Source organism: Ovis aries, chromosome 11 (genome assembly GCF_016772045.2).
Source record: "Ovis aries strain OAR_USU_Benz2616 breed Rambouillet chromosome 11, ARS-UI_Ramb_v3.0, whole genome shotgun sequence".
Lineage (NCBI taxonomy): Eukaryota > Metazoa > Chordata > Mammalia > Artiodactyla > Bovidae > Ovis > Ovis aries.
The window spans coordinates 7,419,323-7,435,448 of NC_056064.1; the positions used below are offsets into that span (position 1 = coordinate 7,419,323).

The 16,126-nt window shown below is 54.9% G+C and overlaps 1 protein-coding gene across 1 annotated transcript in view; it reads right to left on the reverse strand.

Annotated features, from left to right (window-relative positions):
- TRIM25 (tripartite motif containing 25) overlaps positions 1–15,916 on the reverse strand; it is a 31,877-nt gene extending 15,961 nt beyond the window's left edge. The window contains exons 1-5 of the mRNA XM_015098442.4: positions 15,239–15,916; positions 10,173–10,268; positions 6,718–6,951; positions 3,744–3,915; positions 1,469–1,534 (exon numbers count right to left, since the gene is read on the reverse strand). Of these exons, the coding sequence (XP_014953928.2) occupies positions 1,469–1,534; positions 3,744–3,915; positions 6,718–6,951; positions 10,173–10,268; positions 15,239–15,838 (1,168 nt within the window). The 5' untranslated portion in view covers positions 15,839–15,916. The remainder of the gene's footprint in view (positions 1–1,468; positions 1,535–3,743; positions 3,916–6,717; positions 6,952–10,172; positions 10,269–15,238) is intronic.
- Between the last annotated feature and the right edge of the window lie 210 nt (positions 15,917–16,126).

Below are 16,126 nucleotides of genomic sequence, written 5' to 3' on the forward strand. Positions count from 1 at the left end.
GTTGACAGTGCGTGTCACCTTGTCTTCACACGGGGCACCCTGCACGTGTCAGGCTCCCCTGAAGGCCCCCTCCTCCCCCGCCCCAGGCATGCCAGCCCCTGACTACACGCCACTCCGAAAGCACTAAACACTAACAACAAGCAAACAACAACAAAAACCAGCGCAGAGCTCTCTCACCCCTCACCCACCACGGCGGCGAGCAGCCCTCCCCCGTCCTCACTGGCTCTTTCGGTCCACAGTCTGATGGCGTTTATTGCTGTGGTCCAGTCGCTCAGTTCTGTCCCACTCTGTGACCCCATGAGCTGCAGCACACCAGGCTCCTCTGTCCTTCACCGTCTCTCGGAGTTTGCTCAGGTTCATGTCCAGTAAGTCGGTGATGCTTTCTAACCATCTCATCCTCTGCTGCCCCCTTCTCCTCCTGCCCTCAATCTTCCCCAGCATCAGGGTCTTTTCCAGTGAGTCGGCTCTTCATTTCGTGCAGCCACAGTGCTGGAGTCTCAGCTCAGCATCAGGGACGTACGCCTGGCCTTTAGAGCTTTCACTGTCAGTGTCCCACATAAACGTCACCCAACAGTCCCATGAGGTCAACGCCACTATGGTCTGCGTTCGACAGATGAGGAACCTGAGGACCATCCTGCACCCAGCCCCCATCTCAACAAGGGCTCCAACATCCCCAAGTGAAAGCGAAAGTGACAGTCACTCGGTCACGGCCGACTCTTTGAGACCCCACGGACTGTAGCCCCCCAGGCTCCTCTGTCCATGGAATTCTCTAAGCAAGAATAGTGGAGTGGGTTACCGTGCCCTTTTCCAGGGGATCTCCCCAACCCAGGAGTCGAACCTAGGTCTCCTGCACGGCAGGCAGATTAGGTGCCATCTGAGCCATCAGCCCATTACCCCCAAAGTGGAGGACAAAAACTGATCTTTAGGGACTCAGGAAGAGGCAAGGAAGGAAAAATCTTGTTCTTTTTATGGATCACAGCACCATATGTAAACAGTCACACCATATGTGGGGTATTAAGCTTCACGTACGGGGTGACTAGGAAAATTCTGTCTAAAAGGGCTTGAGGGGTAAAAGCAGAGGGTAATGACGGAGAAAAGGCTGAGAGGCTCCGGGAGGGCTGACTCGCATCCCACCCGGGACCGAAGAGAGACGGCCTCTGCTCGGGGTGCTACCACCCAGGCCGGAACTTGGCATCACGTTGAGTATTTCTCGAGACGAACCAGCTTTGGCCACCTTGCCGTCCCAAGCAGTGGGGCTGTCCAGCGCTGACGGCTGGTCCTCCCAGGAGCCCTGCAACCTCCCCACATCAGGGTCGGTCGGTACTTGCCCCCAGGCGCTTCCAGGCCTCCCAGGACCTGGGGTGGGCCGGGCCCCCCGGGAGGAGCCGTGACACCCTCTGGTGCCTCAGCCTGAGCGCTGATGCCCACGGCTGCCGCCGCCCACGGGGAGGGAGGTGCGACTACTTACTCGCAACCTTCTTCACAGGCCGGTGGGGCTTCGGTGTGTGTGGTGCGCAGGATCCTCCAGCGTCCCCTGGGCCAAAGAAGGAGAGGTTAGTTTAGGCGGCTCTTCCACACCCAGCCAAGGAGCCAGCCGCATGGTAGAAGGGCAGCGAGCTGCAGGGAGGTTACAAAGGTGATCCCCACCAGCCTTCCCCGCTGACCGCTTACAAGCACTAGAAACGAGGCAACAGAAACACAAGTTTGGTGTGTTCCCTCTCTTCTCTGCCTTAAAATGTAGCTGGGGTGGAGTCTTTTCTCTGCCAGCACCCAGCTCCATGACCGCTGACCTGTCTGTGAGCTGTGCTTGCTCGCCCAAACCGTGGGGAAGACCCCTCACCCAGGGAGCGAGACCAAGGTGCCTGCTGTGTCCAGGAGGTTCCTTTCCCCCAGGAGTCTCTCACCACTCTGTCCCCAGGCCAGCGACCACGGGTGCAGCAGGAAAACAAACACACGGGGCTAACGCACCAAATTAGCTTTCCCCGTGGCCACGGCCGCGGCACACCGGTTGCAGGCTCTTCGGCAGGGCCATTCGGCCAACCAGGCTGGGACTCAGGCCTGCTCCCTGGATTACAGACCAAAGACCCAGCATGTGCTGGGCTCTGTGCCAGGCACTGGGGACAGTACTGGACGAAAAACAGACCCAGCCCCTGCTCTCACGGATCACAATCTGGCAGGGGAGACAAAGGGCGATGGCAAGGAGGAGTAAAACGACAGGCGCGAAGGAACTTCCCAGCTGGTCCAGTGGTTAAGCATCCACCCTGCAAAGCAGGGGACACGGGTTCAAGCCCTGGCTGGGGAACTAAGACCCCACAGGCCTTAGGGCAACTAAACCTGTGAGCCTGGGCACTCCAGGGCCTGCAAGCCACAACTAGAGGGTCCATGTGCCTCAATGCAGGAGCCCGCATGATGCAAGCAAGACCCGAGGCAGCTACATAAATATAATTTTTTTTAAACGACAGGTGCAAAAAGGGCCCCAAGGAAGGATAAGGACCCGGGACCTTGTCTGAGGAGTCGGAGTGGCAACAGGAAAAGTTTGCTGAGAAATGTTAACGTTTTAACTGATCTCCAAGGGAGGCAGGAGTCACCTGGTGGAGTCTGAGCCCTCTAGGTGTGTGTGTGGTGGGGGGGGTGGGGGGGCGGTGGGGGGGGTGGGGGGGCGGTGGGGGGGGGGGGGCGGTGGGGGGGGCGGTGGGGGGGGTGGGGGGGCGGTGGGGGGGGCGGTGGGGGGGGTAGGGGGGGGGGGGGTAGGGGGGGGTGGGATGTACAAAGACCCTGTGGCAGGGAGGTTAACATTTTTGAAGGACTGAGTTTAAAGGGATGTATTGGGGGGACGGGGCCGCTTCAGGGCTGGAGAGGTGGACGGGGCCTGATCAGGCAGGGGCTTAACAGCCAGAGTCAAGAGTGTGGTCTTCAATCTAAACAAAGGAAATTCTCCAAAGAGGAGGCAGGGGAGAGGATGCCAGGAGAGCAGACTGTCACCCTGAGGCACTCTCTCCAGCTGCGACAGGAGCAGCCGCAGAGACGCTCATTAGGAAGTTGCCGCAGGTGATTCAGCGGAGAGCAGGCACGTGGTGGCTGCAGTGAAACGAGCTGAGTCCAGAGATATTTAAGAAGCAAAATCTGACAATGGGCTGGATATAAGCAGAAAGACATGGGGTGGTGGTTGTTTAGTTGCTAAGTCGTGTCCAACTCTTTTGCAACCCCATGGACTGTACCCTGCCGGGCTCCTCTATCCATCGGATTCTCCAGGCAAGGGTACTGAAGCGTTGCCATTTCTTTCTCAGGGGATCTTCCCAACCCAGGGATCAAACCCACGTCTCCTGCTTGGCAGGTAGATTCTTTACCACTGAGCCACCTGGGAGGCCCCAAGGTAGGGGGTATCAAGAAAGAATTTCACGTTTCTCTGACCTCCAAACTAGCCACTTCCTTACCAAACAACACTGACAACCCAGAATCCATTCAGCCCATCTGAGCCAGCCTCAGACTCAGACCAAATAAAAGCCTATCCAGAAAGGACCTTCATAACACCTGGCCACGAAAGACATTTTAGGAAGGGTGACTACAGTCTCAGGATGAGGTGAAGACTGCCCACTGCCTCCTGGATGAGGGCAGTGGTCTTGTAACATCTGAAGCTCAAGCCCCAGTCCTCCAGAGCAGGACTTCCCTTCCCCAACAGCAGAGGGGACCCATCCCGTTTCCAGAACCCCCAGTGGAAAGCCAGGGAGGCTGCCGATGGTTACCTGGGACGGTGAGCTCCTCGAGCTTCTTGTCCTGGGGCTGTCTGAGGGACCGCTTCAGCTCATTCTTGAGGTCGGAGGTGCTCTGATAGACCTCCTTAATCAGCTCGTGGTTCAGCTCCACCTTGGGGACGAAGACTGGCTTCGTGGTGATTCCCTGCAGCTTTGTCGCTTTCTGCAATGAGCCAGGGGGTTAGTTCAGGCAGGTCTGGCAAAGCAAGGGCCCAGGCTCAGGCCTCATGAACCCTGGAAGGAGCGTCCCCGTGCCCATGGGCACTAAGCCTAATCAGCCTCTTAAAAGTGGCTGGGGGTTGAAGTGCCACTCTAAGACACAGCCCTCTGGAGGTGGGAGAGCCCTCACCTTACACAGGGAAAAACTGCAGTCAAGAAATGACAGGTGTCCTGCCAGGACCTCTGCCGATTAGTAGCAAGGACACAGCTGGGAGCCAGGCCTCCTAACCCATGGATAATGCTCTTTCCACCACCATCACCCCTCAAAGACCAGCTCTGAATGCACGTTCCGAAAACAGAACAGGAAGGCCTGGAGGGCTGCAGGTTTCCGCCACACATCCAATGCAGGAGAAGAATCTTACAGAAGGTCTCCCAAGCTTGGAGACCAAATCACATCATATGGTCTCAAGAGGCCCAGATGTGGACTCAGAATCCTTCTGGGAGAGCTCGAGGCAGCTAGATCAACAAACAGGAGTGAGCACGTGGGAAGAAAATGCCATCCCCGCCAGGCGTGGTGAGAAGACCCTGCACACAGGAGACAAGGTTCCTGGGCACTCCTGTGCCTCCCCAGGACCTGAATGTGGAATCTGGGCCTTTGAGGTGTCAAAGCAGCATGCCACCCAGTCAGCAGGGCTCCCGGAGACACCCGTCGCGTGCCCGGCACTCTCCTGTGCACACTGGGAGGGTGAAGGGCCCCTCTTGAAAGGCGCAGACAGCCTTCGAAACAGACAAAGAAACAAGCACGTCTAGACTGAGGTCGTCAAGGGAGACAGCAGAGGCAGGTCACGTGCTCCGGATCACCAGCAGTGGGAAAACAATGGGATCCCAGAAGATGGGGGAACTGGGGCTGCCCTGGACAAATGACAGGGTTTACGAGGCAGAGGCCAGTCTCAGAGTCCCCTGCCCACGCTCAGGGCCTCTGAGGAGCACCCTGCTGGGGTCAGAGCCCCAGGCATATGCTGGGGGTGGCTCACAAGAGATAAGACTGCTGGCAAAGGCAGGCAGGTCACCGAGGGCCCTACGGGCCACGCCGAGAACACAAAGGCAGAAAGGGTGTCCGTGCTGTAGAAAGATACTTCTGGGGACCATGCAGAGGCGGGATGGGGGGAAGAAGGTGGCAGCCTAATGCAGGCAGCATCCCACGATGGACCCCAAGCCTCCTGACTGCCCTGGGCACACACGTTACACATCCTCCCCCCCAGATTAAGGGCAGGACAGTGAGTGTGAAAGGGTATCACTCCTGTCACTACGTCGCAGAACACGGGAACCCTGCAGGAGTACTGCGCGTGTAAGTAAGATCCCAATCTGTTCATTTCGCCTTCTTCACAAAGATGATTCTTCTGGGTGGGCCTCACCAAATCAGGTAAAAGTCCTTAAAACAGAAAGTGGGTCTTCCCGGAAGGAGAAATTCTCTGCTGGTTCTGAGGAAACCAGCTGCCCAATCGAAAGAGGACCACATACTGAGGAATCGTGGCAGCCTCTAGGAACCTCAAGGACACAGGGCCCTCAAGCCTGCACCGCAAGGGACTGAACTCTGCCAACAAGCATGACAGCTTCCCCAGAAGGAAGCGGCAACCGCCTCCAGCATTCTTCTCTGGGAAATCCCACAGAGGGAAAGGCCTGGCGGGCTACTGTCCCTGGGGTTGCCAGAGGGTCAGACACAACTTAGCGACCAGGAACAAAAACGACAGAATATCCTCCTTTCTTAAACGAGAGAGTCAGACGCCCTATTTATGAGTTATTAGAACCCACAGGTACCAAACACACTGGACCCCAACAAAGGAGAATTAGGCTTTTTTCTAAGGGGGAGAGAAATACATGTCTTGGGGGAGATGTCCAAGGGACACAGGTATTCTGTCTGTGTTTGTCAGACAGGCAAAGGAGAGACATCAAAGAGCAGAAAACACTGAAAAATGGGTCTTGAGCTAAAACTTCCCTGAAGTTTGTGGTTTTCTGGGAGTATGAAGCCCTCCGAATGAAGAGTTTAAGCTGTACACAGAGATGGAGTTCAATCAGGATCAGATATCAACAATGACCTTGCTTATTCCAAGTGATTTGACCAGACACCGGCTGAAGAGAGCTTAAGTTGAAAAGGAATCAGTAACATTGTCACCGGAGAAGGCAATGGCACCCACTCCAGTACTCTTGCCTGGAGAATCCCAGGGACGGGGGAGCCTGGTGGGCTGCTGTCTATGGGGTCGCACAGAGTCGGACACGACTGAAGCGACTCAGCAGCAGCAGCAGCAGCAACGTTATCACTAAGATTCTGATAGATGTGAATAACAGGAAGAAGAACGCTGGGGCAATCCAGAAGAATAAAAAGTGGGAAAGAGGCTGAATGGATACACACTGCTGACTGTTTTGACTGAATCTCATCCCAGCTATGAATTCAAATAGTAGATCTATCATTTCAGAGAAACAAATCTCTTTTAATACAGAAAAATTACACAGTGAAAAAAAAAAAAAAAAAAGCATGTCAGCTTAGAAGACAACCCTGAGCTCCAAAAGGAACATACAGCCTGGTGAGACCACAGCCTAAGCCACACAGAGTGTGAGGTAACGGACAGCTTTTCTTCTAAGCCACGTAGTTTGCGGTAAGTGGTCACAAAACGTAGAAAACTAATACAGCCTGCGTGTCTCAGGGATGCTTCCAAAACCCCTTACCGCCCCAACCCCTTGAGAGTCCCGCTCCACACTCTAATGCGAGGCAGAAAGAGGATTCAGCAACACGCTCATCATGACTCACCTCCAGAAACTCAAACTCGTCCCCCTTAGTCAGGGCGAGCTCAACCTCCTCCTTTAGGGTCTGGATCTCGCTCCTCTTCTTGAGGATGATCTGGTAAATGCTGTCGAACTTGCTGGTGACCCTCTTCTCCTCTTCCTTTATCTTCCTTGTGGCGCTGGCCTCGGAGGCATCGATGAGAGCCTTCATCTCCAGGTATTCCTGTCTCAGCTGGTCCATCTTCCTATGTGCAGCCTCCTGAGAGGCCAGGACAAGAGGGCACCCGTTAGACGGGCCGAAGGGCTGGGCCCGACACGCGGAGCACCGCAAGCTCTCACCTGGGCTTCACGGAAACTCAGACGGGTGCAACCACTTTGGAGAGCAATCTGGCAAGATCAGTGAATTTCAAGGTGTTCATACCTTATGACCTAAATCCCAGAGGAAATCAACCCTGAATATTCATTGGAAGGGCTGTTGCTGAAGCTCAAATACTCTGGCCTCCTGATGTGAAGAGCTGACTCACTTGAAAAGAACCTCATGCTGGAGAAGATTGAGGGCAGGAGGAAAAGGGGATGACAGAGGCTTGGACGGCATCATCAACTCAGCGGACGTGAGTTTAAGCAGACTCTGGGAGATAGTGAAGGACAGGGAGACCTGGCGTGCTGCAGTCCATGGAGCTGCAAAGAGCTGGACATGACTGAGCAACTGAACACCACCATCACCACCACCACCTTCGGACCCAGCAACTGAGTCCAAAGAATGTACTCTAGAAAAAGACTGCTCCAGAGACACCCAAGAATGCTCTAAGCAGCACTGTTTGAAGAGCAAAATCAAGGAAACAACCTGAATGTCAGTCACTAGAAGACTGACAATTATTCCCTGGGATGGAATATTAAACTATGATAAGGGAAAAACAACTTATAGAAGACACGCAGTGAGATGCACCGTACCCAAGACTTAGAAACAGAGAGAACGGCGCGTGCGTGCTCAGCCACTTCAGTCGTGGCCAACTCTCTGTGTCCCCATGGACTCTCCGTGGCTCCCGGAAGAGAGGACGAGGGATACAGAAAGGGGAAAGCAAAGCCAGGGCTATATTCTCCTTGGCAATGTTTTATTTCTTAAGCTAGAAAGCAGTTCATGAGTAACTTTTTTTTCAAGGGTATGAAGCTGCCCTAGACAATTCCCTCTAGAACCGCACTACACGCAGCTGCAGGCCCTTGAACTACGGCCAGTCCAAGCTAAGGTGTGAGACAGAGTGACCTAAGAAGAGTATGGAACATCTCATTAATACCTTACATTGACCAAAATAACACTTTGGATATACTGAGTTAAATAAAATACCTTAACAGACCTAGTCTCATGCACTATTCAGATTAAAGTTATATATAAGGTCCACTTTGTATTTCTACTGGACAGCACTGCTCTAGAAGCTGCAGTTTCCCTTTACAGGTTGGGTCACCTCATCAGCTCAGAATCAAACTTGACAAAGAGAAACACACACAAGAGGGCCAGGGAGATTGGAATTCAATTTTTTTTTTTTTGGCCACACCATGCGACATTCAGGATCTTAGTTTTCCCACCAGGGATTTGAACCCAAGCCTCCTCCAGCGGAAGCTCAGAGTCTTCATCACTGGGCCACCAGGAATTCCTGAGAATTCGATTCATTTCTTAAACCAGTACCTGACCCTGCCCCTTTCAATGTGACCATCAATGTCCCCGAACACTCATCCTCCTTCTCCCCCGTCAGTAAGAAAACACCCCTGGGTTCAGATGGGCACACGGCTGCCCAGCCACAGACTACATCTCCCAGCGTCCCCTGCAGCTGGTCAGGTGACTACGCTGCAGCCTACACAACGCAAACGCAAGTAACAAGCGCAACACTCTCCCCCCTTGTCACCCCTCCTCACAGGCTACAGCAAAGATCTAACGGTGACCCAGTGGCAGCTAGAGACGGGGGAAGGGCAGGAAGAAGACGAGGGCCTGGAGCCTGATGGGTCACAGGCCGCAGACCATCCCACAGCCCGCCTGGCTCGGGTCCAGCCCTGAGCCGTCGCAGAGAGGAACATACATAGCGATCTTACTGAAGCCTCTGATTCCGAGGGGTATCTCTGCTCCAAGAACTTAGCCTGCCCGCCAATCAATACAGGCATTCTCACGTGCAATCTTTCACTTAAGCCTCGAGCTCACCTTCGGAAAGAGGCTCTGGAAGAAGATGGAAAAACTAAGGCTCAGAGATTTGCCAACAGGACCACAGTATCACAGGCTAGGATTCTAATCTAGATCTCATCTAATCTAACCACAGCTGTGGCAGTGAAACCAGATGCTGCCCCTCCAGAAAAGATGCTTAAAAATCAAACCTCCTCTCAACGTAAAAGCACTGTAACCTTATAAAAATTACGAACCTGGAAGGGAAAAACCTCTATAATTCTACCACTCCAACACCTGCACTACTATTCCCTGACTATATTTCCTCCCAGTCTTTTTTCCTACACTTTCTGTAATGGGCTTAATGGGGGCTCCCCAAAAGCTACATCTGTGTTCCAGAACCTGGAAACGCGACTTTACTGAGAAAAGGAGTCTCTGCGGATGTAACCAAGGTAGAAACCTGGAGCCAAGATGATCCGGGCTTACCCAGGTGGTTCTAAATCCACTAGCAAGTGTCCTTATTAGCGACAAAGAGCAGACACAGAGGGAGGAGGCAATGTGAAGATGGGGGCAGGGACTGCAGTGATGTGGGCACAAGGCAAGGAACGCCTGAAGTCACCAGAAGCTGGAGAGGCGGGGACAGACCCCTCCTCGGGACCTTCGGAAGCAGTGTGGCCCTGTCGACACTTTGGATTTGGACTGCGGGCCTCCTGGCGGCCATTTTACAGATGATAAAACTGAGGCAGAGGGGAGAGCACAGGGGTCAAGTTCACAAAGATAGAACAAGCTGAGACGGCGGCTTCAGTAAGTGGCAGATGCGGTCGTTCAAACCAAGCCTGTGCCTGCAACCAACCCGAGAACTGAACTGTGAGAGACTACATTTCTCGGAACCCGCGTGTGTGGTAATCTGTTACAGTAGTCCTAGAAGACAAACACACTTTTTACAAACAAGAAGGTGCAGGAACTCCCCTGGGGGCCTGGTGGTTAAGACTGCTTCAAATGCAGGGGACAAGGGTTCCGTCCCTGGCTGGGGAACAAAAGTTCCTCCACGCTGCGTGCAGCGCAGCCGAAAACTAAACAGACAGATGCAGCTTTTGCTTTCTTTTCTCTCCCACTTAAACCGTAGCTACTTTTTATGGTGCTATGTTTTAACCTTAATTTTCAGTGATTCCTCCCACTCAGGTTGGACTCGTAGTCTATTAAGAATCTCTCTGGGCATGTAGATTTTTGCATGTTTTGTTGAATTCTGACTGTGTGCGTGGACCCAACAGGAGCCGTGCGGATGCCAGAGCTGAGCCCGCCTCCCCGGAGGGGCGGGGCGCCCCGTCACTCACCTGCACCTCCTGCTGCCTGGCTCTCACGTCCTCCAGCGCTCTTGATGCCCCATTGATCTGGCCGTACATGACAGTCAGTTTTTGCCTCAACTTGTTCTGCAGAGAAAACGAACCAGGTAAGAACACACCTTGTCCCAGCCCCCCAGAAGCACCCAACACCAGGGACCCACAGCTGTTTCCACCACCCCAAGTCTCGCCTGCTTGCAGCTTTCTGACGCATGCTCGTGTTCACTGCCTCCATCCTTTCAGGGGGACAGCACAGTGAAGAAGTTATAAGGATAGGACTTGGAGCTGGACAGAGCAGACTCAGTTCTCAGCTGTCCAACTGTCTCTCACCTGTTTCTCTGGTCAGGAAATAGACACAGCTGTTCCTACCCTGCAGGGCTAGAAGGACAATTAACTGAAGCAGTGTCAGTCCTCAGCCTAGTGCCTGGATCTTAGGAAGGACAAACGTCCTTAGCAAACATCAGCTTGGATTACTACGAGCTTCTTCACTAGAACCCATTTTACAGATGATGAAACTGAGGCAGAGAGGAAAGCAAGGGGGCCAAGCTCACCCAGACAGAATGAGCTGAGACAGCCGCTTCAGTAAGTGGCAAATGGAGTTGTTCACACCAAGCCTCCCACTACAAACAACCAACAAGCAGACAATATACTGGGGGAGGAGGGACCTACTGAAAACCAGTGGGGGGCTAACAGAGAAAGGGAGAACCATACAGTTAAAATCCAGAAAGAAACCCAAAGAGATGAGCCTGGCATCTGGGGTTCTCCCAGGGCCATCTGCCAGTTCCGGAACACAGCTGGGAGAGCCTCTGTGCGCCTCAGAGAGGCAGGGAGACAAAAACCAAAGTCCAAGGCTCACCTGATAAGCCCCACAGACAAAAGCCCTCCAAGGGCTACACCCTGGAATAAGGACGAACCGGCGGCAAACCAGCTCAGTCCCTGAAACTGAACTAGGGTGATTCAGAATCGCTAGGCCCCAGGTCACGTTCCGATGCAAAAGTAAATTAGGCGCCAAGGCAGCTAATGCCACCCGAAGCCTCTGAGTATTTTCGTAAATTTTCATAATCACCAGCTGACTTGCACCCAACTCAGGCAAAATGCTGTGGCGTAGAAATGGGTAGGAAAATCACCACCACCTCCACCGTAATAAGGGCAGCTAGTGTTGGTCATGAACTACTCCAAGTCAGACACTGTTCTAGTGCTTTCCACATATTAACTTTGTAAAGCTAAAAACAACACTAGGAGGTAGGGGATTATCCGCCCTTTACATATGATGTCACTGAAGCAGAATAATTAAGGGGCTTACCTAAGTCACATCATTATTAACTAGTGTTACAAGATGCTGGCATTACAATAACAGACTTATGTCCAAACTGAGCACACAGGAAATTCTAGGGGAAAAAAATGCACGTCCCTTAACTAGCTGGCTCAACAATACTCTGGCCTTCCCTTCCTCTCCTCTGACTCTCCCAGGTCACTGACCTTCACTCCAGATTTGAATAACCCAGTGACAGTCACATGGAAAGGCTGGAAGCACAAACCAAGGCCACACTAACTCAGCCCCGAAAGCCCAAGTCACTGATGGTGTTTCAGATGTGACTTCTGTGACAATAACCTCTGACCCAGCCTCTAGCAGTGGCCAAGATAAACTGTGGCCAAAGGCAGAAGGCCAGCCCCGGGCACATGCAGCCTCACAGGTCTCAGACCTGGAAGAGACCTCAGGACTCCTGGGGGCTGCCAACTGTTTCCAAGACCCACTCTCAGTGGTCTTTCTTATAGCTGTTCAGTCTCCCAGTCGTGTCTGACTCTTTACAACCCCACGGACTGCAACACACCAGGCCTCCCTGTCCCTCACCATTCTTGAAAGATTTTACACATATTGATCAAATGCATACAACAGTCCCTGTTGGTACACAGGGGCACACACGGCTATAGACCAAAGGAAAGCCACCCAAGGCCTTTGAGCGCAGCTAATCAAGGACAGGGAACTTTTCAAAGTTCTGAGCATCGCTTACAGACTAGGGACTTCGGTCCTCCAAGTAGGCACCAGAGTCCTGAGTCCACCCTACACCAGTGATCAAACCCAGCTGGGCTGGCTCTGCCACCAGTACTGACCAGCAGCAGGGCTGGAAAAGGAGATAGGTTAAAGCAGGAGTTCCCAACCCTGGGCTGTAGGCCGGTACTGGTCCAAGGCCTGCCACGAACCGGGCCGCAGAGCAGGAGGTGAGCAGTAGGCGAGCAAGCGAGGCTTCACCTGCCGCTCCCCACACTGCCTGAACCACCTCTCCCCGTCTTTCATGAAACCAGTCCCTGCTGCCTGCCAAAAAGGTGGGGGGCCGCAGGGTTAAAGGACACAGCAGGCCAGGAGAATGGAGGGCAGGCAAGGCTTGTTAAAAGGATTAGAAAGCCGAGCGTGCATGGCACACAGATAACCTGGGCGCAGATTTCAGCCCCAGGCCCTGGAGATCGAGCGGAAGCTGTGGCTCCAGACCAGACCACAAAGGGCCCTTCTGCCCCTCACTGCCTTCTGCCCCCTGGATAAGAACTGCTAGCAGGCCTTCTGAGCAGATCTAGGCTGCCCAAGTCCTCAGGCCCACACATCCTGAGAAGAAAATCTGGGCAGTCTAACACCCTCCATGCAGCAACTCTCCTCAGGGAATTTCTGAGTAACAGAAATGATAGCAGCAGCTCTATGGAGCACTAGTGAGCTATAAAAATGCCATGCATGGGGAATTCCCTGGTGGTCCAGTGGCTAAGAATCCGCCTTCCAATGCAAGAGACACAGGTTCAATCTCTGCTCAGGGAGCTAAGATCTCATATGCCAAGGAGCAACTAATCCCACGCGCCACAACTAGAGAAGCTGTGCGCCGCAACTAAGACCATCAGGGCCAAAACTTAAAACAACTTTTTTTTAAAAAGCAACTCTGATCTCTGTCAACTGAAAAGGAAAAAAAAAAAAAAAAACACACACACACAACCTAAAAGCTAAGAAGTGAAGTGTTAGTTGTTCAGTCGTGTCTGATTCTTTGCAACCCCATGGACTGTGGCTTGCCAGGCTCCTCTGTCCTTGGAATTCTCCAGGCCAGAATACTGGAGTGGGTAGCCATTCCCTTCTGCAGGGGATCTGTCTGACCCCAGGATTGAACCTGAGTCTCCCACACTGCAGGCGGATTGACAGCTGTGTTTAAAACAAATAAACAAAACCCACCATTTATGGATCACCTCATTAATCCTCCCAACCACCTCCTCAGATAGGCAGCATTATTGGGCCCTTTGATGGGTTCCCAGCCAGGAAGCAGAGCCAGAATTCAAACCCAGGTCTCAACATTCAGCTCTGGTCAGAATCCGAGTCAACCAGCTGGGCCCTGGGGCCTGCCTAAGAAGCACTTCCCAAACAGCTCAGCCCCCTGGAGCCTCCTGGCCACTCTTGGATGTGCAGACGGAATGCTATTAATCCCGTTTTAGGGATGAAGACGCTGACCCTCAAGAGAAATGTAATGACTTGCCCTGAACCACAGCTGATGTACGCAGAGCAGGCCTCCAGGCTCTGAAGGCCAGGCAGGTTCTTTCCTGTAACAGGTGAAGACCCAAGTGGGCTGGGCCTGAGACAGTTGTACCTCGCTGGTCAATGTCAGGCAAGGCCTGAGGGACTCAGAGAAGCAGGCCGCAGGAACCCAGCTCGGCCTGGACACGCAGACGAGGCAGGGAGGGTCCTGCCCAGGCCAGAGCAGCACCTGCCCCCGGGCCGTGGAGCCACTGCAAAGCTCCCCAGGCCTCACATCTCCTTAGACAGCACGAGGACAGCCCCGGTTTTCCCTGAGAGCCTGGGAGAGAGAAAAGAACCCAGGCCTCACCCTGAAGTTTGACTGAAGCAAGGAAAGGGAGTGGGCCTACACCTGTTCAGCCTCTGCCTCCATTCCAGATGGGAAATCAGGGTCCTCGAACCACTGAAAACATCTCAGACCAAGAAGGGCCCTGAGGAATCCACCTGATCCCCCTCCTCACATTGCTGATGAGGACCGACCCCAGGCAACCACTGAAACCATCTCAGACCAAGAAGGGCCCTGATCCCCCTCCTCACGTTGCTGATGAGGACCAGCCCCGTGCTTTAAAGGAGCTCAGGCAGGAGAAAGGGCACAGCAAGCGTGCAGCTGGGCCTCCTGTCCAGGGCTTCCTGGGACCCTGCCCACCCTCCCCCTCACAGTGGTCGGTCCTCCCCGGTCACCAGAAGTCTCTGGCTCACAAAGACTTTATCTCACATGACCTCAGGAATGTCCTGTGCTCTGAATTCCAGGACTTGGTTTTGAGGCTGGTCCACCAGGAGAAACAGCAACAATGGTGTCCGACCAGCTGGCCAAGGCTCAATGACCACTTGGCCACTTGGGTTAACTCAAGTGAAATGAACTTCTCTGAATGTCCATTTCCTACTTCCTCAGCTGTAAACAACTCATTATACCCACCACCTGGGAGCTAGGGGAACTTAAGAGAACGTAGGTAACCTCTAGCCCTCATATTGATGTTCAAAACCCTCTACTAAACATGTCAGATCACTGCTAAAGTGAAAGTGTAGTCACTCGGCCGTGTCCCACTCTTTGAGACATCAGGGACTGTGGCCCGCCAGGCTCCTCTGTCCACGCAATTCTCCAGGCAAGAACACTGGAGTGGGTTGCCATTCCCTTCTCCAGGGGATCTTCCCGACCCAGGGATAGAAGCGGAGTCTCCAGCATAGCAGGCAGATTCTCTACCGTCTGAGCCACAAGCGACCCCCAGACAACTGCTAGGCTTAATGCAAACAACATATCACCTGCGTCTTAAGTAGTTCCCTCTGTAAAATGGGTGAGTGGGGTGAGCCACGAATATGAGGGCTGTATGTTCTCACGGCCCCTTCTACCAGGACACTGGCTGTACCCCTGGCCCCATCTCAGGCACAGCAAGGCCTGAGGATGCCCCTCCACCGCCCCCACGGGATCCGCCTGGTCGGCCACACTGCCCACAGCGGGGCCCTGTGCGCCACCCCGCCGGCCTAGGCTGCCTCTCGGCGCCCCCGCCCGCCGCCCCCCTACCTCCAGGTCGGTGCTGGCCTCGTTGAGGGGCGCAGGCGAGCAGGTCTTGTGGTCCACCACGCAGACGTGGCAGATACACTCGCTGTGCTGGGGGCAGAAGAAGTCCCGCAGGCGGTTGTGGCGGGCGCACTTGCGGCGCATCAGGTCGCGGACGGGCGGCTGCAGCGGGTGGTCCTGGAAGGCGGGGCTGTCCAGGTGCGGCCGCAGGTGCTCCTGGCAGAAGGAGGCCATGCACACCAGGCACGTCTTGACGGCGGTGGCCTGCAGGCAGTGGTCGCAGGCCACCTGGCCGGCCGCGCTGGGGGCGGCGGCGCGGGTGGGCGGCGTCCAGCCGTCGGCGGCGAGCGCGGGCCGGGCCTGCTCGGCCTGCAGGAACTGCTCCACCACGGCGCACAGCACCGTGTTCTTGCGCAGCTGCGGCCGCGCGGGGAAGCCGCTGCGGCACTGCGGGCAGAGGTACGGCGCGCCCTGGACGGCCCACGTCTCGTCCAGGCACGCGCCGCAGAAGTTGTGGCCGCACGGCGTGGTGACCGGGTCCTTGAAGGGCTCCAGGCAGATGGAGCACGACAGCTCCTCGGCCAGCGGGCACAGCTCCGCCATGGTGCGTCTGCGGCGCCCGACGGGACGTGCGGGGAAACGGCGGCGCAGTGGCCCCGAGGCCGCCGAGGAAACGAAACCGAGCGGCGGGGCGGGGCCCCCGGGCTTCCAGGAAGTCACGTGGGGCGGGCGGGCCGCGCCGGGTGGGGGCGCCCCGGGGTCCCCGCGGTCCCGGCCGCCGCGCTCGGCCCCGGCGGCGGGCGCGGGGCGCCGCACCCTGGGCGTTCAGACCGGCCTCCCGGCCCCAGGGCGGTTCCCGCGGCCGCGCGGCGCGGAGTGAACCCCGGCTCC